General features: G+C 37.0%; 2 protein-coding genes across 2 annotated transcripts; one reads left to right on the top strand and one right to left on the bottom strand.

Moving 5' to 3' along the window:
- The first annotated feature begins 872 nt into the window (after positions 1-872).
- cfap20 (cilia and flagella associated protein 20) lies at positions 873-4,531 on the top strand. Its single transcript, XM_042506915.1, has 6 exons — positions 873-1,138; positions 3,342-3,421; positions 3,515-3,626; positions 3,768-3,956; positions 4,074-4,187; positions 4,358-4,531. Exons 1-6 carry the CDS (start codon positions 1,055-1,057, stop codon positions 4,361-4,363), a joined length of 585 nt encoding a protein of 194 aa, XP_042362849.1. The 5' UTR covers positions 873-1,054; the 3' UTR covers positions 4,364-4,531.
- Positions 4,532-5,982: 1,451 nt separating this feature from the next.
- On the bottom strand, positions 5,983-23,642 carry LOC121958068 (diacylglycerol O-acyltransferase 1-like). Its single transcript, XM_042506925.1, is given in 18 exon segments — positions 5,983-7,736; positions 7,820-7,882; positions 8,156-8,243; positions 9,109-9,174; positions 9,258-9,370; positions 10,213-10,257; positions 10,445-10,486; positions 10,654-10,692; positions 10,806-10,909; positions 11,012-11,086; positions 11,623-11,751; positions 12,119-12,224; positions 12,781-12,833; positions 13,545-13,630; positions 14,721-14,761; positions 20,222-20,309; positions 23,208-23,399; positions 23,401-23,642. Coding segments are annotated over 18 exon segments (1,557 nt in total). The 5' UTR covers positions 23,481-23,642; the 3' UTR covers positions 5,983-7,589.
- Positions 23,643-24,722: the final 1,080 nt, after the last annotated feature.

The following is a 24,722-nucleotide window of genomic DNA, read 5'->3' as shown; positions in this document are numbered from 1 at the left end:
TAGTTAAATATAGGAAAGAGGATCGTTTCTTTTTTTCTCAAATTGCAATGCTGGCTGAGATGCAGGGCAATAATTCAAATAAGGAGATTAAAAGTGAAAAGGTTACTATGAATTGCAATTATATCCTTAAAGGGGCTGCACTTTTTTTATCTGGGGTGGCTGCAATGTGCCTTCTTATTTTTTTTTTAATGTATCATGACCCTACCTTGTAGTAACAAATATTTTTCCTTGAGCCTCCCTGACTGACTGAGGGGAAATGCATGACCTTTCCTCCACCATACATATTAATATTTAACAGTTTTTGGCTATGATAAATTTTCATATTTTTGATAAACTCCACTACCCCACTAAATATGACAATTTAAAGTTGAATGTCCCTCCTCTAAGCCGAATAAAAAGACATAACTGCCTACCCAGCGCCTAGATCATTATTTAAAGTGTCTCCCCCGTTTTGCATAATCCCCTTCATTCTCATAAATAACCAACAGTCCCTAAAACGAAAAATATTTGTTCCATTATTCACAAAATGACAGCTCCTTCTATAGCTTCCAGCTTGATTAATTGACAAACTTTAGATGAAAATATACGCTATGGTTTTATAATGAGGTTGTAAGCGTTTATTTAGTTATAAGTTCGTGTAAATATAGGTTAAAATGTTAAATATAGCGGACCATTAATACAAAACGTTCAGAAAAGTCAGGCTTTTTGTTGCCAAGGCGACCGAGTTGCGTCACCATTTAAGAACCGACGTGAACAGCGCTAAGAGACTCTGTTCCCTAGCAACACCAAAAATACCGAAGATGTGACTCTTTTTTATTTTTACGCCCCCAAGGAGAGACGTGTGGGAATACTACAATACACGACCAATCTCATTTTTATTTAACCGAAACGTTTCATTTTCCTGCAGCGGAACCGTTTATTTATTGTAGCACACGGAACCGGTAGCGTTGGGGACGGAAACTAAATCTGTAAACAAACGTAACACTCGTTAGCTAGCAACAGCTTTAGACAGTAAACACATGTGCAAAACGTCTGTGGACTGAGCGCAAACAAGATGTTTAAAAACACGTTTCAAAGCGGATTCTTGTCTATTTTGTACAGCATTGGCAGCAAACCACTTCAGATATGGGATAAAAAGGTGAGCAGCCATTCAGAATGAATGCTTTTGAAGCTAATCGAGTTTCCGTACCTAGCTGTGCTAAAGCTAATGTGTCTTGGGCATTAAAAGTGTCATTTCTGTTGTGGTGTGTTTGGGATGCACTGTTCAAATGACTGATTAGGCTTTTGTTAGTTACATGTGACACTCTTATTTTCGGTTTTATAAGTGGAGTTATGCTGCTTCTGCGAAGGAAAGGAGATAGAAACCAAGTCTAGATCCAAGTCTCTAAAGCGTTTTCAAGTTTCATCCCAGGTGATATCAAGGAAACTATCTATATATTTATAGTTTACGAGTTTGATATTTTCTGTTTTTTATATTTTAACTAAATAGGCTACGGGCTAGAGAGGTGATTAAAAGCACCAATATTGATCTGGATGATATTTCGGAGACTTGAGGCGTTGATAAAATATGGAAATTTGTATTACGGTGATGCTGCAAACGAAATATCCTATTCTGAAAGCCCGAGGCTCTCCTTGATTGTTAACCCTCTGAAACCTGCAATGGGCACTTTAACAGGGAAGGGTCCATAATAAGCAAGAAATTAGTAAAAACGTTAGAGTAACATTACCTGAAAATAAGACAAAAAATAAATAAATAAGTAAATAAAAAACGAAAACAAATTAGACAAAAATATATGTGTTTTTTCTGTAACATAGTTTTAAATATATACTTTTAATAATTAGAAATTTACCAGAAAAAAGTCTTGACATTTTTGCCTTATTTTTTCATTATATCAGAGAATATCTAATTTTATTTCTTTTTTTGTCACCTTTTATTAAGTTTTTGCAATGTGTGAGACATTTCAAGTTGCTAATTATATATTTTAAAATATATAATTAGTTAGTTAAAATGCTTATGAAAGGCATCTAAACGTAGCACAAGAAAACTGATGTCAATTCAGGTGTTAAAAGGTTAAATATAATATAGTATAAAAGGTGGTCCGAAAGGTGCTGTTGCCAAGCAGCAGCAGCTAAGAATAGAAACAAAGGAAGATATCATTTGTTTGAGGCAGTTTAAGGTTAGCTATCTTACAACACTTTGAAGATGTAAAAGAACCCGACAGTATTCACTTAGTTCATCGTCCTGACTCCCACATCAGCATCTGAGTTATAGCCTGACTGAGACATGATTATAGAGGCCAGTACCATATTTGAGAGAAATATATATCATCAGGCTTTCGCAATTTCAAAGTTATGTTTTGTCAAACCAACAATTATAAGAGCAGTTATTGCCATTAAAAGACTTGGGTCACAGACTTCCTCTAAAAATGTGTTTCTCAAAATAATAATATATAATCACATAAGTAGAAACAAAATAAGAAACACATTATAAGCCAGTAGTGTAATTTAAAATAAAGGGTAAAATATCACAGGAATGTGCTATGCTAAAATGTATGCTTAGCAGGACTGTAAATATATATGTACATACAGAGGTGCAAACAGGTTAGTTTAAAGAAAGGTTTAGTGACATTTAAGTATATAAAGCTGTCCTGAGTCTGGTGGTGTGGGACTGGATGCTGCGTTTCTGCCTGCCAGAAGGCAGCAGGTGGAACAGTTTGTGGCTGGGCTGATTTAGGTTCCTGATAATCCTGATGGCTTTCTTCCATCACTGACGGGTGTGAAGGTCCTTCATGGATGGCAGCACAGTCCTGAGTGATGGATTTGTAACATCAAGTGTGTTTTGAAGACTTAGACAAAGTCTCAGGTTTGCAAAGTAGTAATTGTAAAACTTTTTCTAAATGACCTCAAACACATCTTTGGCATGTCTGTACTGCAATTTCTTGTCATTTTTGGGTGACTTATACATCAAGACAGATGTCTCTGCAATAAAAAAATATTTCTCTGATGTTAAATGATGGTGACAGTCAGTGAGATACAGCTTGATTTCTCCATAGAAACTTGAAGAAAACAATATTTTGTTAGAATAAAAATTAGTGACTGTCCAGTTTACTTAGTGTGAAAGTCCATGATACCAGCTGGCTGTCCAAAATTGCATCTGAGGCACTCTGATTGTGGTTAAAAATCCTTTATTAATTCATGGCAGCCATTGCTTTTTATTCTTATGTGACTTCTTGCCCTATCCTGAAGAGCACCTGATTTTTTACAATCACTTACACATAGTGTCTTGACCCGGTGCAGCACTCCCTAATTTATTTTCTTTAAACAATATTTTGTGTTCACAGGTGAGAAACGGACACATCAAGAGAATCACAGACAATGACATCCACTCGTTGGTGTTGGAGGTTGAGGGGACAAATGTCAGGTGAGTTTGTGTCTGTTTTAGCTGAATCCTCATGCAGGCTCTACTCCCCTCACGCACCTCCCTTTATCTTTTTATTTCTTCTGCTCCCTGCAGTACCACATATATAACATGTCCCGCAGACCCCAAGAAGACATTGGGCATCAAGCTGCCATTTCTTGTCATGATCATCAAAAATCTCAAGAAGTATTTCACCTTTGAAGTCCAGGTAGGGAAGATAGTGGCCATTTCCATGTCTTGGTAACACAAACAAAACTGTAAACTCTATCGGTATATGCAAACAAAATACAGCACGTTTGTTAAGAGTCATGGTCACTGATGCTCCCTCCACGTCTTTTACAACGTTTAGGTGTTAGATGATAAAAACGTTCGCCGGCGGTTTCGGGCGAGTAACTATCAGAGCACGACCCGAGTGAAGCCGTTTATCTGCACCATGCCCATGAGGCTGGATGACGGCTGGAACCAGATTCAGTTCAACCTATCGGACTTCACCAGGAGAGCCTACGGGACCAATTACATCGAGACACTGCGTGTACAGGTTAGTGCACAGAGACGGACGAGACTGTCTCCAAATGCTACTTGCACGAGTGTGACTGTAGAAACTCTTTAGTGTGTATCCTCTTTCTGTTGCTAATGTCTCACGTTTTCCTCTCAGATCCACGCCAACTGTCGAATAAGGAGAGTGTATTTCTCAGACAGACTGTACTCTGAGGACGAGCTCCCAGCAGAGTTTAAACTCTACCTGCCAGTCCAGAACCAGAAAGCTAAGGTAAAACACACGCACGCAAACACACACACAACACACAACCACACAATAACAGTATTGCTACATGTTGGAATATTTTATCTTAATTGTGAGTCAAATAGGCGGTTTAGAAAGTGGATAGTTGGACTTTTAGACGTCTAAAACTCTTCCGTTTCTGCGTTTGTGTCTTGCAGCAGTAGAGATTCTCCCTCTGCACTGTTCTCCCAGACCTGATGTGGATTTTAGCTGTAAGATTTATCTCTATGTCGACTCACGAGGAACTTTAAAAACTTTGTAATGTAATTTTGGAACTTTGAGTTTTGAGTGCCGTCTTGTGTTGCGTTCTGCACAATAAAGTTTTTTATGGACTCATCTGTCCTCACAGTTTTCAGTGCACACTTTAGTTGTTTGAAAGTGACAGCGTCAGTTTAGAAAACCACACAGCCGCCACTGATATGAACTGTCAAATAACCAGAAAATCGCAGAAACTCTGCTGTTACCAGCATATGGATTGAAGTCTCAGTGCTTGTTTTTAAAAGTCCAAAGAAAAGAAGACAAGTCCATTCATCAAATATAAATAATCTTTATCAAATGACACAAATAATTTCAGGTGAATGGCTATGAAAATGATTTGCATTGCCAAAACATATCATTTTTGTTTCACTTTGGATTTCTGTGTATAGTATGAACAAGTAAGTAATACATTCATTTTACTACATATTGCATCAAACAATCATCCAAAACCAAAATTAACTCTTAAAGGACAGTTCAACTTAAAGCAGCACCCTCAGCATTTTCAACTCATATTCCAAGATCAGTAATAATATGGAAACAGGAAGTGCTAGACAAATATAAAACCAAAAAACCTGGGAGATGCAACATATTCTCAGAGGAATGTTCGATTGTCCCATTTCAAGCTGTGGTGATGATGCTTCTCATGTTAAACAGAAAATAAATCTCAAAAACAAATTAAATCATAATAATTAAATAATTTTTTCACAGGAGAGTCATACAAATAAGAGGGAATAAAATGTCTATTAGCAATTTTTGATTATTGAGTTCTGTTTATCATTGAATGTTAAAAGTATTTTCAAAAACAGTTTGACTCAAATAATTTTATTGTTTAGTGTTTACATTTTTCCCACAATTAAAAAGAGAATGCACTGAAACATGAATTTTGTGTTTTGCCAAGAAGCTGCTCAGACAGCAGCTCTCGTCATTGAGATCCAGGAATTGTCAGTTTAGTACTCAAGACATTGTTGCTACGCGTGCTGCTTCAGGAATAATCCTCACATGTTAACTCTAATTAAAAAAAAAAAAGGACAAATGGCATGAGATTCATCGCTGTTCAGTTAAGAAAGTTCATACATATTTTTTAGCGAAGTCACACATGACTGTTGAATAAGGCTCTCCAAAAATACTGCTAAAGGTTAGGGTTAGGGTTTAAACTACAGGCAGTAAGTCTTCAATTCCCAAATATTTTAAAACACCATGAATATAAATGCATAATGAATATTTTGGCTACATAGAATATAGTTAAGGAAATTTCATTCCTTTAAGTATTTGGCCGCTGTGGCTTTTTTCACATAATTTTTTGGTATCTACCATACATATTGAATTTTATGCATATATAAGCATTTCTTTTTTGAAAGAAGGCACTTATTCATTTTAATAAGGAATGCCAACACACAAACACACAGTCTTTTTGATGACCGGTGTTATAATTTGACAAGTGTTTTCCTTGAAAAGTGATTAATAAAGAAAGGGAGTAAATTTTAAAATGATAGGGCTCAGATTTATCATGTTCATTCAACTGTCATTGTGTATTCGGGAAGTAGATTAAACAAACAAAAAAATATAAAATAACACAAAGTCTGACTAATATATGGCAACATCCACAATGGCAACTTAACTTAAATCAGTTCAAACTAAGAAATAGTCTTTAGAATTTAAATACTGAAAAAAAACTTCTGGCAGGAAATGGCTGTTTGAAACTCTCATTTTTACCACTGCGGCTGCTGTCTTACTTTAAAATAAACTGAAATTGAGGCAACCCTTATACCACAACAAAATGTCAACATGCAAATTACAAAAAATACAAATAATTTTTACAAAACATATTTTGCTTACTCAACTGATATAACTTAAAGAATACATTTATAGAAATCTATTGCTTTAGTCAACAGCATGCAACGCTTTAAAGTGCAAATAACATTCATTGGTTCAAATCAGTAAATCAGCTACTGCATTAAATCATTTAAAAGAAAACAAAAATCATAATTTGGCACAACAGACACTTAAACTTATACAAAGTATAAGCTGATGAGTCAAATGCAGCACACAAAAAGACACTGACATCAAGACAAATACACCTGTAGCATGTACTGTTACACTAACGAGAGCTTGCATTAATGTTTGGAGATGAGCGACAGAAGAGAAGAGGCTGCCTGGAGGTCCACATGTGGTCACAAAAACGTCCTTTTACAGCTTCTCCTTCACTTATTAGCTTATTCTCCTCTATAATACTCAACAACTGCACTGCATCATAAAGAAAGGGGTACAGGATGTATTTAAAAAAGCTCAGTCCGGTCAATTCGAAGACCTGCAGACATCCTCAATTAGAATTTTTAAGTCCTAGCTTACGGAAGTTGTTAAGCTTCAAAATTTCTATATTGCCTTTTGGAAAAAAAAGTGATTTATAAGCTCATAATAAAAGAAACATTTTCAGATGCAGTGCAAGTGCAGTGGCAGGATCCTCTTCTGGCTTGTGCTCGCTCGGCAGTGGTTCACATTTGTTACGCATAAAGATCCGTGCATTTTCCACAACTCGAGGAGTGCTTGGTTATGCAGTGTTTCCACTTTAAAATTTAAGAAATTGCACATCATAAACCAACAATAGTAGTCACTCTAGGAAACCTCGACGCCACATTCACTTTTGTTTAGCAAAATCTACTCAAGATAAAAGTCATACTTCTAACAAATCTGACAGTCAGGGATCAAGTCCAATAACGGAGATCCAAGTGTGATTTCACCTTGGTTCCAGGATCATTTGTTTGAAGCTGAAACGTGCTGGCTACAGATATTAAGAGCAGGTGGTGACTGTGACACCCGACGTTTGTTAATACTGGAGGCTGACTACAGAAGGTCTGCTAAGTGGATTGCCTCTTTAAAGGGAGCACTTCTCATGCTGTTGGAAAATTTCCTCCAACTCATTTCTCTTTAGTGCAAAACTCAACAAGTCAAAAACAATTTTCCTGCTGTTGCTGCTTCTCACTGACAGATTCCTATTAGCAGAGTTTCCAAATAAAGTAACCTTAACTCACTCTACAGTCAGTCGTTTAGTTGTCCTGCAGGCTGGTGTGTGTGTACATGATTTGTACATGTTTATGTGTGTGACTTATTGAACATGTGTGTTCTTGTCCGGTACTATGTAGTGGTCCCGTAATGAATGACATAGTAGTCGTGGACGTACATCAACACAGCAACAGGCTGGCCAATGATGAGTGACATCCACACAGCAGCGTTGCCATAGTTTCCATTCAGGTATCGACCCACAAACCAAGCCAGTGGCACCTGAAGGGGTTAAAGTTTAGAGGTCAAAGTATGTCTACAGCAGAGGAGAGAAAGATTTGTGAATTAGATTCAGTGTGTCTTACCTGAGCTGCCATTCCCATGAAGGCCCAGAGTCTGAACATCTTCAGAGGAACACTCACCAGGTACTGAAGAGAAATACAATAAAGCAGACACTTAACTTTTTAAACATTTATTCAAAATGTGGGAAGCTACACGCTCATAGCTCAGATGCACTCTTTTTATTTTTAGCTTTAGGAATCAGAGTTTTGTCTGAGTGACTGACTTAGTAACCCAACATCACAACTGTCAGCTAACAACGGTCGATAACGGGCCATGAATTCAGTCAAAGATATAGCTGTTTTGAGGCTGAATTAGCGCATTTTAAGTGTTTTGTGTCACACTGAATGCTGTTAGTTTACCTCGTGGAAGAAGGCAGACACAAGGAAGACGGCGCACTGAGCAAAAAACTTGTTGATCCCCTTCCTCAACATCGGCTTATAGAAGTGTCTGTGCCACACAAAGACACAGGATTATCAATCGATCAATCAATAAATCAAATTTTATTTATATAGGACCTTTCAAACAAATCAAAGGCAATTCAAAGTGCTTTGCAGAATGATTGAAGAAACAAAAACAAGATCAACGTAGGAAATAAGCAAAAATGGGTCCTAAAAAATAGAATAAGTATAAACTATAAAATTGTGATAGTAGGACATTATATAAAAGGCAGACTAAAAAGATAGTTTTTTAGTTTTTTAGTTTCAGTATTTCCAGCTCGTCTCAGATCCTCTGGCAGGCTGTTCCTGTGTTTTGGAGCGTAATGGCTAAAAGCAGAACCAACAAAAGCTTTAGTTCTACTTATGAAACAGCTAAAAAAGAAGAGTCTGAGGATCTGAGGGGCTGCCGAGGTTCATAAACTAAAAGCATCTCTGAGATGAAGTCTGGTGCAAGGCCATGCAGTGACTTAAAAACTAATGAAAAAAATCTAAATCACTGAGAAAACTGACAGGAAGCTGGTGTTATGTTTTTAAAACAGGCGTAATGTGTACTCTCCTTCTGGTCTCGGTCAGAACTCGTGCTGCAGAATTCTGAATTAGCTGATTAATTGTATTCTTTAGTCGACCAGAAAAGGAGTGCATTAAAGTAGTCCAGCCTGCTAAAAGGGTAAATTAGTTTCTGTGTGTTGCTCAGAGAGAGAAATGGCCTGACATTGTAAATATTTTTAGGCAAATACACAGACACTCAACAAATTACTTGCATCTTTATCTCCTGACTCTGGCGGGATATACTCTCAAATTCACTCCTTGATTTCTTTTATTATTGTTGTTTATTTCATATAGACTACAATGTGAAAGAAAGTGTGTGTGCTCACCTCAGACACCACTTGTGAACTGGGATGTTCCAGTTGGACCAGAAATATGTGACAGTCTCTGAGTTCCTGCAATCAACAAAAATGGCACACTTTGAAAATCTGACATTAAGCTGACGGCTGATGAATGACTGAACGTTCCTTCAACTCACCACCAGTCTTTGTAGAACTCTCTGTCTCCAAACTGCAGCAGCTCTGCCACAAAGTTCATAGAAGAGTGGAAAAACCAATAGAAGAATATTAACCATATCAGATGGTTAGGGACCTGGGAGAGGAAGAGGACAGGGAGCAAGGAGTGAGGAAAAGAGGACCAGTGAGGAAAAGAGAAGGAGGACGGGGAGAGAAAGAGGGGTGAGAGGAAAGAAGAGGGTCAAGGGAGAAGTTAGGAGAGGAGGTGTCCGGGTTGCTATGGTTACTCTATTGTTGCCATGTTACTACCAGTTCTTCTATGAGACAATGTCAGAGTTCAATATTCAAGATTAGGAAGTGAAAGTTATTTTTCTTTCATTTTTCATTATGAGGTTTTGACATATGGCATAATCCAGAAACAGAATCACTTTTATCGGCCACATATGTGAACCAATACAATTAACTGGATACAGGTTTTTTTTGCATTGCATTGCTCTCAATGTACTTATACTTATACATACTTAAATAGATATTACAGCTGAGAACAAGGGGTAACAAATAAAGACTTACACCGTGATGATATACTGTATATTATTTTATCTAATTTAAATTTTTGTAATATTTTTTTAGTACTCCAATATGAGCAACAATAAAATAAAAGGTAATTGTCTATAAACAAGTCAAGTGTTGTGTAAGTTGTAAATTGTACAATTAATGCAAAGAAATACAAACTGAATGGTTTAAATGGACTAGATGGTTGAGTACAAAAACCCATTATGTTATAATCTGGAATGGGAGCAGTGGATGTTTTGGTGTAACACTGCATGCTCATTGACAGCGTGTGACTGACTGTTGAATTTTTTGGCAGTTTTCTTTGGTGCCTCCCAGAGCGGAGAAGTTTGAACATGTTGTGTTCAGGGTGTGAAGTGCTCTTTAATTGTACGTCCCGTGTTTAACACAGTACATCATGATACTCACAGCTAACTTAAGGAGACGCTCCACCATCCTAGAAAAGTCCATTTCCTGTCAGAGACGCAAATAATTAATTATTTTCATTAACAATGCCTTGCCCTTAAGACAAAATCAATTATAGTTTATATGCAGTGCAGTACAGCAGTGTGTGTGTGTGTGTGTGTGTGTGTGTGTGTGTGTGTGTGTGCGTGTGCGTGTGTGTGTGTGTGTGTGAGAGTGAGAGTGAGAGTGTGTGTACCTGGAATGGTTTCATTGAGTTCTGTACGGTGGGAACCATCCACTGAAAAACACAAATTAAAATTGAATTTGCATTATTTGAGTGGTAAAAAAACACATTTAAATAGGCAAATATTTCCAGGACTTTCTGTTTAACCTTGTGTTTCAACGTGTGTGTGCAGAGTTTATTCTGAAAGCTTGTCTGAGTGATCTTAGTCGTAATAATGTTACCTGCTGTATCAATCCCACTAACAGCTGCATTAAGAAAATCTACAAGCAAGAGAGAGACAGAAAAAGGTTAATATGCATGTGTTTGTGTTCTCAGTTTACATAAAGGACAAATATGTGTGTGTGTGCGTGTGCGCGCGCACGCTCCCTCTCACCATTTCAAAAAGTCTTCTCATCAGAAACCTTTTGCGTATTCGAGGTGAGCGAGGGAAGTTGAGCTGGTAGCAGAGAGTTGGAGCAAAGACAAAGTAGTACATGTCTAAAGACATACAAAAGAAACAATATGTTACGTGATTATCTATCATTATAATGTTTCATTTAAAAATAATGCTGTTTTTCTGTATGCGGACATCATAGTTACCTCTGTGGGTGAGGTTGCCTGGGTAGGAGACATGAGTATGAACTGCTGAACCGTTGGATTGTGCCACAGATGGACCTTAAAAAACGCAAATTCACAAGCTTGTTTTAAAAACGACCATTTCCATGTTTGTCTGCAACAACTCTTCAAACTACATTATAAATACAACACACAGTCAGCATGTAGGATTTCAAGGATTTTTGTGTGCCAGCTTCTACAGTGAGGAGATAAAGCTATTAAGTTGCATTTGGGATTAAATTACCTTCAAAACACACAACTTTGACCTGTGTCTGTGTGTGTGTGAGACAGTGGTTTATAGCTGAAAGCTGCACTTTGTCATGTCAACACTAGATGGCAGTAGCAACACAGCACTAAATGAAAAGAAACAGTATAATTCTGTTAATGTGCTATAATATTTGTGTGTGAATCCATTTTTTAAACCTTTATTTAACCTGATCTACTGGCCACTGAGCTCTGCTGCAGCATCTCGGGGGTTAAGTGCACTGCTTGAGAGCACCTCATACCTCCGCCCCCATGTGGTATTCTATGTGTGTGAGCCTACTCACAATCTAGATAACATTTCTTTGACAGTTTGCGTGTGTTGATGTACTTACATGAGTATGATCGTGTTAGTCTCTTGGCTTTCGCTTGTCTGATTTCTCTGCACCACCTGTTGGTGTCTTGGTAGGAGTACAGCTTGAGAAACAGCACTGTGTAGATGATAAGGGAGAGCACACCACCCACTGACACACAAACACACACACACGCATGCACAGATGCACACACGCACAAGCACACATGCACACACACACACGCGCACAAACACAAAGGGCCATTTAATAAGAGCAATAAATGACAGATTTAAGGAGCACTGTATCGCTCTCTCTCATTGTTAATGTTTACTGCAGTCATTCTGCTGTTTTCTGCTACTCAACAAGAAAAAGAAGTCATAGTCATGTGTTAGCCTTGTTATATTTATCTTTTAATAAAAAAATTAACATTATGCCCTCAATGTCAATAAAAAAGAAAGATATAAAATCTCAATATTTTTTAAAGCATTGTCACTATGTTAGAAATTCCAGTATCATGACAACATTATCTAGTGTGTACCTGGGGTCATGGAGGTCACAGTGAGCACAGTGGCTGAAGGGAAAATCAACAACGATGTCAGGTTAAAAAAGTGAAGAATCAGTCCCGTCATTTGGGAAATGGTGCCCTAGGAATGAAGAAAGCAAAAAGAGTCTTTTCACTGTAAAACATTTGACCTCTAACTGTAGATTTTCCTTTATCAAGAGAAACACAGCCTTTTTCACTATGCAAAACTAGATCTATTGTGTATTTTACAAATAAAATATTGCATTTGTAAGAGTTTTAGATCGTACGTAATCTAATCTGAACCAGGAGAGGTGTTCTTATCTGAGTTCAGAGCAGGTATAAAGAGGAGCGGTGCTGTGACACTGTGTTTACTGTGTAGACTCCAGGATGTGTAATAAACCCATTACAAGCAAACATCCTTGATGGGAAATCTCTGAATTGTAAATTAAAAACAAACCTACTCTCTCTCTGCAGTTCATCTAAAAGTGCAGCACTATTTTCCACAAAATCCTCAAACAAAGTTATATTATCACCCTCAGCGCTTTGTAGTTCAAACAAATGTGAAGTCAAAGGTTGTAGTAGTTTATAAGCAAATGTTGCAAAAGAAAACTAAAATTAGACAACATATGACCACAACAGTTGAGTGTAGGAAAATGTATGCAAATCGTTGTGCTCACCACAGCCAGGCGCCTCTCTGTGTACAAGGCTGCTAAGATGAACACATTCGACACTGAAACACAGAACAATCGACTGATTCATTCGCAGCAGCACAAAGATGTTAACCACAGCAGGTTGATTTTAGTTTATTTCTCAGTGTAGAGCCATTTAACATAAACAGACGGAGAAACTGGTGGTGAATACAGATAGTCCAAAATGATGGTTTCAGGTATTGAAATTACAGTCTAGAGTTTATGCTATAAAATAGCCTTTTATTCAGACTGATTGATTGTTACCCTGTAGAGTAGGTCAGCTCTTCTCCCTCCTGTGACCATTAAATGTTTATTCACCTCTGCATTGACTTGTTTTACTGTGTTGATAAGGTTAGTTGTTGCTGGAAAAGACATCATGTCAACCTTCTTTGGGTAAATGATCAATAACAGCTGTGCTCGGATAAACAGGACAGAAAGTCGTGCTTACAGTGCTTCTATGTGCTATCTTTGAGCATCTGGCTCATTAAATCTGCTGTATCAGATCTGCCATTTGGAACATGGAGAGGCTGTAAAACATGTTTTCAGACACGTTTTATTACAACAATAACACTTTGTGTTGATGTGATAGAGACTAGTGTTTCCTGATTTAAGTATGAGAAATACAGGTACAGCACTTGTTTGCTAAGTTCAACTTGAACATCAATCCTGAGATCACAGAAGGACAATTGACTGTGAGTAATTCAACATCTGTTTACATGACACTGAGGCAGTAAAAAAAAAGTGCTCCATACCGATGATGAGGCAAGGTGCCGGCCAACTATAGGGGTCCTTTAAGAAGAGAGACACTACTTGGATAGGGTCCACCAAAATACCATATCTAGACAAGAGAAGAGAGACGAGAAAGCATTGATTCTATCGGGCATCATTTAAAATGTCATGTTTTGATAAAAGGCTAAAACTGGTTATGTGATGTTTAATTTGAAAGGATACTTCACCCAGAAAATGACTGTTTGTAAAGCATTAGTTTTGCAGAGTTACTTTAAATTTGTGAAACGAAACATTGTTTTACTCACATGCCTTCACAGTGAAAGAAGAATCCAAAAAGGAGAACATTTTTGATGAATTAAAGATGTTTTTATGTAGTTTTGCTGTATTTAACTACAGCAAAACTATATAAAAACATCCATCTTCAATCTCTGACACAGAAGTACTTCCCAAACACATGCATTTTCACTTAAACCTTAATATTTAAAACACATATACATATGAGTAATGTTTCCAGGCAAGCTCGTGAATTTCAACTTTGGTTGTGAATTTCACTGAGCATTGATATTGACCGTTAATGCGAAAATGTGTTGACCCCTTTCATGCAGTCCATCAAGAGTTTTGTCCATTTTTGGATTCTTTATTTGAACATGCAAAACAAAAAAGTCATTTTGTGGGTGAAGTACTCCTTTAAGGTTTTAAGATTGTGGTGTGTGGTGAGATAAATGTTTGGTGTGGTTAATGTTATAGCAAAAATTACAAATATATATAACGACAGGATTATTTTTTTAAAAAGTAGTCGAAGCTCTAAGATTGTCAGGTAGCAAAGAAAGACCTTTCTATCTAATCTAATTAGAGTTTCTTGTATTTTGGAGAACACCTGGACACACCATGCTGCTGGCACTTATGTCTCAATTATTTGGGAATAAACAAATAACACCGTGAAGTGCAGGTGCTATAGCACTAAACTCACTTGTAGTTGTTTATTTAGAGTAATGCACTTTAAATTTTTGGTAACACAGCTCTGGCTCCTATTGAAAAAAGTGGCAAATTAATGTATTATAATGTAATTAATTAGGGGTAGTGGTAAAGTGGAAGATGAGAGGAGACAGCCCATTGTGTAATTGAATGGGAGTTGTAACAGCAGCTGCTAGTGTATTTACATCACTTAATTGTGTGTTCGTGTGTGGGTGCATACTCACTTTATAATGTTCTCTAGGAAGAGACGGGCATTACTTAGCACCTGAGAGAGAGGACAAAACATCCAACAGGAGATTATGAGCAGAGCTCACAGCATCAAGCAAAAATGTTGTTTTCTATGTGGCCATTCATTGACTCTGGCCTGTTTCAAACCCAAATAATATTTTTTTGCCCTCTGCTATAAATCTGTCTTATCACTTACTTTGCCCACAGCTCTGCTCATGATTAGTCTGCAGATTTCAATGTGTTTGTTGGGTGAGTTATTCAACAACAAGATCAGGATGTTTCCTTTTAAAAACAACAGTGACTTTAGAAGGAGTTAAAGAGTGACTGCCCAGAAAGTGCACAGATAAACACACACCTGTAGTGTGTGAAAGATGTTTTTTAATGCAGAGAAACCTACAGAAAGAGCAACACGAGTAATTAAAAGTTACAAATTGATATCTCCGTAATCTGTTCGAACTACTGCATTGAAAGGATCTGTTTCATTTAGCAACCTGCTCCTTGCACCTTGATAACTGTCACACCCTGCTGCTGCTCACTCTGTCAAAATGTGTCAAGTAAAATAAGTTTATCATTATATTGTGTATTAAAGTTCAAGGTCCAAGTCCAGCTCTATCCCTGCCATCAATTATCTGAGCTTTCTGAGATAACCCTAACCACCTGCTCAACATAGAGAGCCAACTCTGCATATGTACAGCTTGCATATGTTTTTAGATCATTTTAATGGCATGTTCAGTACAAGTTAAACAGACAATTAAGATAATGAGGACAGTGAGGGTTTGACGTGCGATAAGGTTATCCTGTACTGATCATCTGGCATTTTACACCTCAGCCCGCTGGCCTGCCAAGATCCTGCAGCAATGTGATTTTGATTCAACTATTTCTTTTGTCTAAACCAGTTACCTTTGCCTCAGTAACCTTCAGCCTGGACAAGAGTGGACAATCAACACCATTACAGGGACAGTGGCCTGTCCAGAGCATTTATAGAGAACATTGCAAAATCTGATTTTGTAATGATTCAGCTGTACAAATGTGTCTGTCTGTAAAAACTGTATATTGTCCCGGTCCAGAGAGAGGTCAGTGTGCAATGTCAGATATAGAGCAACACTCAGGTAGCTAGCAGGAATTTAGTGTCTTGCTCAAAGACACTTTAGCAGTGGGTATATTAATGCACAAAGACTGTCTGGTTAAAGATACATTTCTAAAAGGCTGCAAAATATGCAAAAAGTCATAATGCAATTATTTTGGATGGATATTGTGACATTGATATGTGTCGCAATTTTAGTAGGAATGGATATTTTTGCATTTGTTCCCTTATGTCTTGAATATTTGTAGGCCAATACTTGTAGGCCAAGGCATCTCTGTAGCACCACAGTGATGTTGTGACACATTTTACTTTTTATCAAAAGACTGGAGCTCCTGTGATTTGCATATTGCTCTGAGCCATATTGCGATTTTGATCATATTTAGTTGAATTATGCAGGGCTAATTTCTGTCCAGCTGTAATTGCAGCTAGAGAGTGTCTCTGCTGTTATCTGCCTTATAGTCAGTAATATCAATTGCATTGCTTAAACTCAGGAATGTTATCTTGTTGTATGACTAATTCCAAGATGAAAATCTTTCTGTTTGATTTGTTGAATCACATCTTTTAGCACCCAAAGATTAGAATATTTGTACTCTGAGTTGAACTCATTTTCTTATCTTGTGTTTTTTTTCTTATAATCATTTACAATTTTCACAATGATAAAACATTAATGATGAGACATTAAATTGTTTTTTTTCCCATGTTGAAGAGCAAAACGTCACTATTTATCAAATAATATCCAATCTCTACGTACCTTTTTTATTTACCTTTGAATAATCAGTAAGATGCTTATAAACAACAAAAGTGATTCTGTATTAACTAGGTGAAATAAGATGATAAAGTTTTAGTAATAAACTTAATTAAACATAGCTCAGTGTCCTTAGCTGTTGATAGAAGAGACATATCAGATTCAAGGGAGGTAAGTTTTAAAAATAGAGCTGCTGAAGCTGGCTGAACTTTAGGACCCTGACATACAAATCCTGAGAAATGATCTGGTGCAAACAAAGATGGAATGATCAAACATTTTGCATTGGTCCAGGTCTTCTGTCAAAGGTTTTTTTTTCAACTCACAGCAAGGATTATAGCTGACACGAACATGTTCTGCATCTACATAACCAGCCGGCAGTTTGTATTCATAATACAAATAATATTGTAGAAAGACCAACTAAACAAACCAGCCATTAATTCATCCCTGAGCGAATCTGTCTGTTTTGTCAGTCTTGATAAATGCTTGGAAACTGAGTGTGATAACAAATCTGCAGCTGGCTGTTAGGTCTTGCTTTGCTTTGCTCTGTTCTTGTGGTCATTTAAGCTGCTCACATGATCTGTTTGGCTGCACATTAAAGGGAACAAAGACATGAACCAGCTGCGACATCAATTGTTTGTACCACATCCTGAGTTTAGTTGTACTTGTCAAGAATCTTCTGCCAGATGTCATTCATATCTTACCACATCTTTCTATCATACAGGCTCGATTAACAAGGTACAGTATCTTAAGACTCTCATGTTTTTGTTGGTTCAGAGCACAGATGTTTTAGCACCAATTTAAATGAGCTTAACAATGTGTGTATGTCTTTAGTAGGAGCTTGAAACCTTGAAATAGGCAGGCTTATGCATACAGACCAAGGATAACTTTGATGCTGTATGTTATTGTCAGAAGCCATTACAAGTTGACAATGACTTGTGTAAGACAAAGGACATGAATGAGACCATTTTAGAAGTTAATGCCTCTCCATAAATCCACATGTTATGGAAATATCAGTGATGTATGCGGCTTACGCTTTTAGTCATCCTCCAAACAACTGGAGAAAGTCTTGTTCAACAAAACCAGTCATATATCACTCAAAAACAGGCGCTAGCACTTTTTAGAGAACTGAAAAGGGAAGCGTAACTGTTCTGAAGGTAAAGTGGATTTGTTTTTATTATTTTGCAGATTGCCTATATTTTAAGGTATTGTATAAATTAAATTATTAATATTATGTATAAACTTTGGCCTCAACATTCAAAGTGAAGTATAACAACACATGTAATCTCTCATCTTTAGAAATGTGCTCCTGCAGCTGACATTTTAAGAATTTAGCCGACGGTCCTGCTTATTGAGGACAAATTACACAACTAAGCTTCTAAAATGCACACACAGACACAGACACACATACACACACACACACACACACACAAGACTCTATGGTTCCACTTCACACTCTTACAGCCTAATCCTCGAGGCTTCCTAAAAACAGTCTGAACCGAGTCAGCCGTCCCTGGTGACCACAAAGTAGAGGACGTGGTCGTCACAGCAATATAAACGTTCAAAGATGGGGATTAATCCTGTCACAGAACTGCAAAATTAGGCCTGATGTGGAAAAAAACACAGAGGAATACACCACAAAACACACAGAGACATAAACTGTGCAAGTGCAGAGACAAATAACCATTTTGCATGTAACCATGCATGTATCCACATATTTAAAGAATGTCCACGGGTTTGCACATTGACAAACATGCACCTGCACCCATGTATAGAGCTCTATTTATAGTATTTTTTTTATTTATTTCATTAGAGTTATGGCAATATGGTCAAAATCTCTCATCATCAACTAATAGTTCATTATAATCATTCTTTAATCAAGCTGACATCAAGTTTGAAAAGCCAAATAAATACCATAGGCCAAAGTACATCCTGAAACTGGCCTATTTTCCTCTGCATCTTAAACATGGTCTGGAACAGTAGCTTCACATCTGGACAGTATATGTAGCATAGCTTATTTAAAAAGGGAGCCCCTGCTAATTTATTTTCTTGCTATATGGAGTGGTGCTCTGCTCTCATATGTTTTGGCAGCCAGCTTCTGTTGCTGCTTTTAAGTTATTCTTCACACTTTGTATTAGCAAGCTTAAGATTTGTGCGCATAAACTTTCATGCACACAGGTTTTTTTTTTTTGACAGAGCTATAAATAACAATGTCCCTGCTCAGAGATTAATCTTTTGGGTTCATGTTTTATTTTAGAATTTCAGAAAGAGAAACAAAGTCATTGGCCAAGCATGCTGACTCCGCTTTGAGAAAACGATACTGTAAAAAAGGAAACTAAAAAAAAAACTATCCATCAGGCATGTAGGTGATGTTATAATCTATTAAAACACGCAATTATTAAAACCAAGGATTTAAAAAAAAAAAAATATATATATATATATATAATACTGATAGATATGGGTCAAATCAAAGAAGACACTTGAGGTGCAACACTTGTTATTTTTGTACCATGTTGACAGACACTTCATACTTTGCAGCCTGTAATCATCTCACTCCTGAAACTTAGGGATGATTGAAAATTTCTTCACTGCATTCATCACTTCCCTTAGTGAGTGCTCGATGTATGAACCTTGTCTGTCAGGTGTATCCTTAGGATATTCACTGCAGGTACACCACACCATTAATATAAGTACAGCTGTCAAAAAGTCTCTTTCTGATTAGAGGGAACGCTAAACTTAAAAAGGAAACTCACTCACTGTAACGAATCAACCCACTTAATCAAAGTTAAGAGATGAGAAAGTACAGGAAATTGCATACCCGGACATGAGGGAGTAACTGTGCATGCATATGTACTGAATCTACCACTGTGAAGAGAGATAACATTAGAAACAACTTATCTTCTCAGAGACTTCTGAGAAGATAAGTTTTCTGGGCTTACTGCTACCCTGTTTTTTGTTGTTGTTTGTTTTAGACTTCTCACAACACTCACATGTCACATAAAGTCACTTTAAAAGGCTCAATTCCACATCCCAGGAGAATATGTTTTATACATGTATGTGCAGTCATTTTTGCATTTGTTATTAAAGCAACAACCAAAACACTTGTGCAACAGTTTGATGGTGTTTGGAGCAACCAATATGCTGACGTACGTAAAGCCACATACAGTAATTTGAGGCAATGTCCAGATGAAAAAGAAAATTATAAATTGGATACGTTCCTCTTATGTTTTCAATCAGTTTTTATGAGAAATTCAAATATAAAGAGGGGCAATATCTAGCTATGTCAGGGTCTACATTAGGCAGCCCAGAACAACATTTTTGGGGCATCGAAGCTTGGTTGAGATATATTTGTGAATAATCGAAGCTTAGAGGGGGGCATGAGAGACAAGGGGACATTTTTTGGAACATAAGTGTTCAGTGATTGCATGTAAAATTACCATAGTTACTAGAAAAGAGGAGTAATTTATGAGACGGCTAAATGATGTTGTATTATTATTTCTTAATTAATGGGCTACTGGGGATTTTTCGGGTAATAGTATTTAAAAAAAAAAAGGTGCATTCTAATATGCTACTGATTTGGACATTGATAACCATGGCAACAATCGAAGCTTTGAAGCATCCCAGTCAGCCCTGCAGTGCATTTTCACCTCTGAATGGACGGTCTTACTCACCAGCATGACAACACACCAGTTGAGGATTCCTCTGTAGTTGCTGTAGCCACTGGCCGAACTCAAGAGAGACTCCTGGAGGACGTGACAGCTGCAGGGAAAGACAAAGTCAACAGTTTATATACAGTAATGATTTTTAGGGCTGATAAAGCTCGTTACATTCCATCCCGCCTGTTTGTCTCCATGAGTTCGGGGTAGAAATAAGTGGGTGCATCCCTCGAGTCACTCTCAAACCATGTACAGAATTTTAAAATTGAACTTAACAAGAAAATGTCATGATGAAAAGAACAAGAGTTTAATTTTGATGTTGGTCTGTGGTTTAGAGGTTGTGTAATTTAAACTGACAGGTCCTAGTGACTCATAGGGTCAGGTCTAGGGGTTAGGGTGGGGGTGTACTGAGCAATATGGTAAAAAATAAATGCACATTTTCACTTTGAGAGAGAGTTGAGGACCCATGATGTAGCACAAATGCTTATGTTTGTGAAATATTAAGTACCTCTATTTGTTAATTGTATGTTTACTATTTGACTTTCCTGTTGCAGTATTTACAAAACACTATGGCTCATGTTCAGGCATTTGGTTAACTGGTTGCATGGTGCTTTTACTTACACTAAAGAAACCCAAAAGTTGGGATATATTTTTTTATACTAGCCCTACTGGCATTTAAACTGCAATGAGAGTTGCGAAATGTAGGTTAAAGGTATTGACCCCAGTGTCCAAAGGGCGTTGTGAAAACTGGGCCTATTCATCAGGCAGAAATTTTTACACAATCATACATGACATAGAGACAGCAGAGTGGAGATGAAAGCAAAGGGTGAGTAGAGCAAGATACAGGAATGAAAAAAAAAACAGCAACAAAGAAGGAGGGGATACTTTTAAAGATGTACGAGGAGAAAGTGGATGAAGGCAAAGCGCAGGAGAGAATAGACAGAGAGGTGAAACAGGATAGAAAGATAAGGTGGGGCAGCATTAAACAGAGACAGGTATACAAAGAGCAAAGGTGAAATGAGGTGAAGAGACAGGGGTGGATTGAGTAAGTAAAGAAAGAAGGGAGCGTTTAAAGAGAGTGAATATTAGTGGGTTTCCTCAATAAGTGCCAGGACACTCATGGCAAGACCAGACGAGCAGAGAAACGTGCAGACAGAACCGTAGTAAGCAAGCACAGGATTGCAAAAGCAGACACTGTTGTTTCACAGTTGCTGTAATACAGGAAAGTGACACTATATGCATGCCACACACAAATCATCCAGTTGGCAAGACCAGTCTTTACATCTTAAAGTCCAAAAGATGAAAAAAAAAACCCCAAAACAACTAAGCTCTTAGCAGGTCATAACAATATGCTTCGCTTCTACGGAAATACATGTTTTTAAAGGTGAAGATATATCTTTGGGCGTGTTGCCATAAAATGTTCAGGGTAAGGGTCAGTCTATTGTGTCTTCTCTCACAATGCCTGTTCTCACTCATGTACTATATCTGTTTATCTGTACTATGTCTTTAGGAGTACAACTGTATCTGGGCTTACTGCTGCCCTTCTTTAAAAAAAAGTTTCATTTAAAGCAAAGTGGCTGAAATGATACTTTACATGTAAACAAAAATCCACAATGCATGATGATGACCATAGAATACTTATAACCCAATAAATCAATATATTGTAGAGATTGTGTTATGAGACTTGGTATCATCTTAGATTTTGGATATCGTAATATCATAAGTGTTGGCTTTTCCTGGTTTTAAAGGCTGAATAAAAATAAAGTGATGTAATTTTCTGATCTGAACTGATAGCTGATTGCCTTTACCACTTAGTAATTATATCGACATTATTGATGATTACTTATTAAAAAATCTCATTGTGTAAATATTTTGTGATAGCACCAATGAGAAAACCCTGCAATATCATGCAATATTGATATGTGAGGGACTGTGGTTGTGGCAACAATGTGATATTCACAGTACGATACCTGTCTCAGAAAATGTCAATGTTTTCGTGATATCACAGTATTACACAGTTATTTATGATTATCAGTTAAAAGTAGCTTAAAAGGCATGAAAACCTAAGTTTTTCAAGGTTGAGCAAACATTTAATTATAACTGAAACCGGAGATTATGTTGTCAATGAAAATGAAATAAAATGGCAATGAGGGAGATAAAGAGATGGACATGTGTGGCAGAAATTCACCATCTGATTGCACTGATTGATTGCAAGGAGCATAAATAACAGGGTATGATTACCTTCAACTTTCATACCAAGCATATCTTGAAAGTGGTACATCTCCTGCAACCTTATGAGGTCCTTGGTCAAGATATTGTAATATAAGATTTTCTCCATATTGCCCATGCAGCTTACCCACAGTTATGGTAGTTTGTTCAGAGCTTGCACCAAATATATACCACCAACACACCACTAATGTGTAAGTAATTAAGTTTTTATTTTATTTAAAGAAAATTGTTGGACATGTCCTGCAATTTGGTTTTCTATTATGTCAATTGTGTTCTGTTTTATTGCTGTTTGCATCTGTATTTATCTGATTTGGTATTTTGTGCATGTTCAGCAATCTCGTCAACTGTGGTTGTCTTTATTTATAAATGCACTCTATGAATAAAGTTTGACTTGACATGGAGGGTGAATTTCCAATCCTCAAGGTAAAGTTATTTTGTATAGAAGTATACAATATTAGGGGACAGCATCTTTGGTTTTTGTCACTAAACCTGAGCTACAGGACATCACAGTGGCCCCATGGTCTGATAAACAAGCTAATATAACCCAGTCAGAAAGATAATTAGCTAAAGAAAAAACAAAATAAAAGGAGGACGTTACACAAATGAGTAACATCTGCGTAAATGGCATAGCCTATAGTAAAAATGAAGACAGAAGAAACCCTTTAATGTTGTTATGAAATACAGCTAGTTTCTGTCATTTCAGTTACCATTAGTTTGCGCACGTGACGTTGGCACGTAGCATTAATGTCTTTTAAATAAATGTAACGGTTACCTGAGTCTCTCGTTAAAATCTTCCACCACAGTCTTCTGTTTCCTCGGACTGGTTATCATCTCTTTGTCCGCCTCTCTGTTCACCTTCCCGTTATTACTCACATGCCCAGACACCTCGTATGTTTTGCCTTTAGCGGAGTACTGTGGGGATTTCTCCCCGGCATCGTGCCACTTGCTCCCGTTGACTTTGTTTCACCGCTCCGCCTCCGCTACCGGAGATGGTCGTTCTCCTCCGGCGGGTTGCGGGCCCTTTCATTTCGCCTCTGTCGCTCATTTCGGCGGATTTAATTGCGCAGTTTTTACCTGCCTGACATTGCTGGTTAACCTGCAGTCACTTGTTTGTGTGTTTCCAGCCGCTGCGTTACATCGAGAGCTAAATGAATAGTCCCAAGTCGTGTCAGAGCTGCTCCTTATGAATGATAAGACGTTTCATCACTACAGCTCATGTTGCAATTGTCATAAGGGTTGCCAGGTCCTGTGTTTTCAACTGACATCCCCTGTGGAGCATAAGTCATAATACACTTCCGGATTAGCTGCTGGATACCGTATATATATATATATATATATATATATATATATATATATATATATATATGTAATGCAGGCAGGCTATTTTATAGTTAAACTGTAATCTTTACTGTCAAAAGTGTATGTATAGTATGATGTTAATTCCACTAACTAATGGTGATCACTGCAGTTAGGCGGGGAAAAAGTCATACCATCCCTAATTTAAAAAAAAAAAAAAATGTATCATGCACATGGGACAACAATTAAGCTGATACTGATATATATATACACACACACACACACATATATATATATATATATATATATATATTATATATATATATTATTATATGTGTGTGTGTGTGTGTGTGTGTGTGTGTGTGTGTGTGTATGGTTATAAAATACTTGTGACAGATATATGTAATGCAGGCAGGCTATTTTATAGTTAAACTGTAAACTTTACTGTCAAAAGTTACATCGGTTTCCTGAAACAGTAAATTTCATTGGGAATTTTTTATTCTAAATTACCCTAAGCATCTTATTCTGCATTATGTTCTGTCAAAAGTAGGGATGCACGATATTGTGGGCATGTCCTCGGTATTTGCAGATATTGGCTTAAAAATGAAATATTGGATTTTTTTTAAAAATTGAGTCTCAAAATGAACATGCTCTAAACATCAGCCTTAATTTGAAGTATTTTTCCTATTTTACACAAAGAATGAATATTATGATATTATGAAAAGCATTGAATTTTATGTCTCCATCTGCTGGTGGGATATCACGATAAGAGTATGTATAGTATGATGTTAATTCCACTTAAAGACAGACTTAATGATCACTGCAATTAGGTGGGGAAAAAGTCATACCATCCCTAATTAAAAATAAAAATTTGTATCATGCACATGGGACATCAATTGAGCTGATATATATATATATTATATCATATATATATATATATATATACACACTTACATTTATGATCCTCAATCTTGGTTTTTATTTTTTATTT

The sequence above is a fragment of the Plectropomus leopardus genome, chromosome 18, assembly GCF_008729295.1.
Source record: "Plectropomus leopardus isolate mb chromosome 18, YSFRI_Pleo_2.0, whole genome shotgun sequence".
Classification (NCBI taxonomy): Eukaryota; Metazoa; Chordata; class Actinopteri; order Perciformes; family Serranidae; genus Plectropomus; species Plectropomus leopardus.
Note: the sequence above shows the minus strand (reverse complement) of the source record. Positions and strands in the feature narration are given on the sequence as shown.

What these genes read in the sequence shown, in the direction of transcription:
- cfap20 (XM_042506915.1), top strand. Translation starts at nt 1,055, where the DNA reads ATGTTTAAAAACACGTTTCAAAGCGGATTCTTGTCTATTTTGTACAGC. An exon ending in GTTGAGGGGACAAATGTCAG is followed by an intron (nt 3,422 to 3,514) that starts GTGAGTTTGTGT and finishes TGCTCCCTGCAG; the next exon opens with TACCACATATATAACATGTC. An exon ending in TCGAGACACTGCGTGTACAG is followed by an intron (nt 3,957 to 4,073) that starts GTTAGTGCACAG and finishes TTTTCCTCTCAG; the next exon opens with ATCCACGCCAACTGTCGAAT.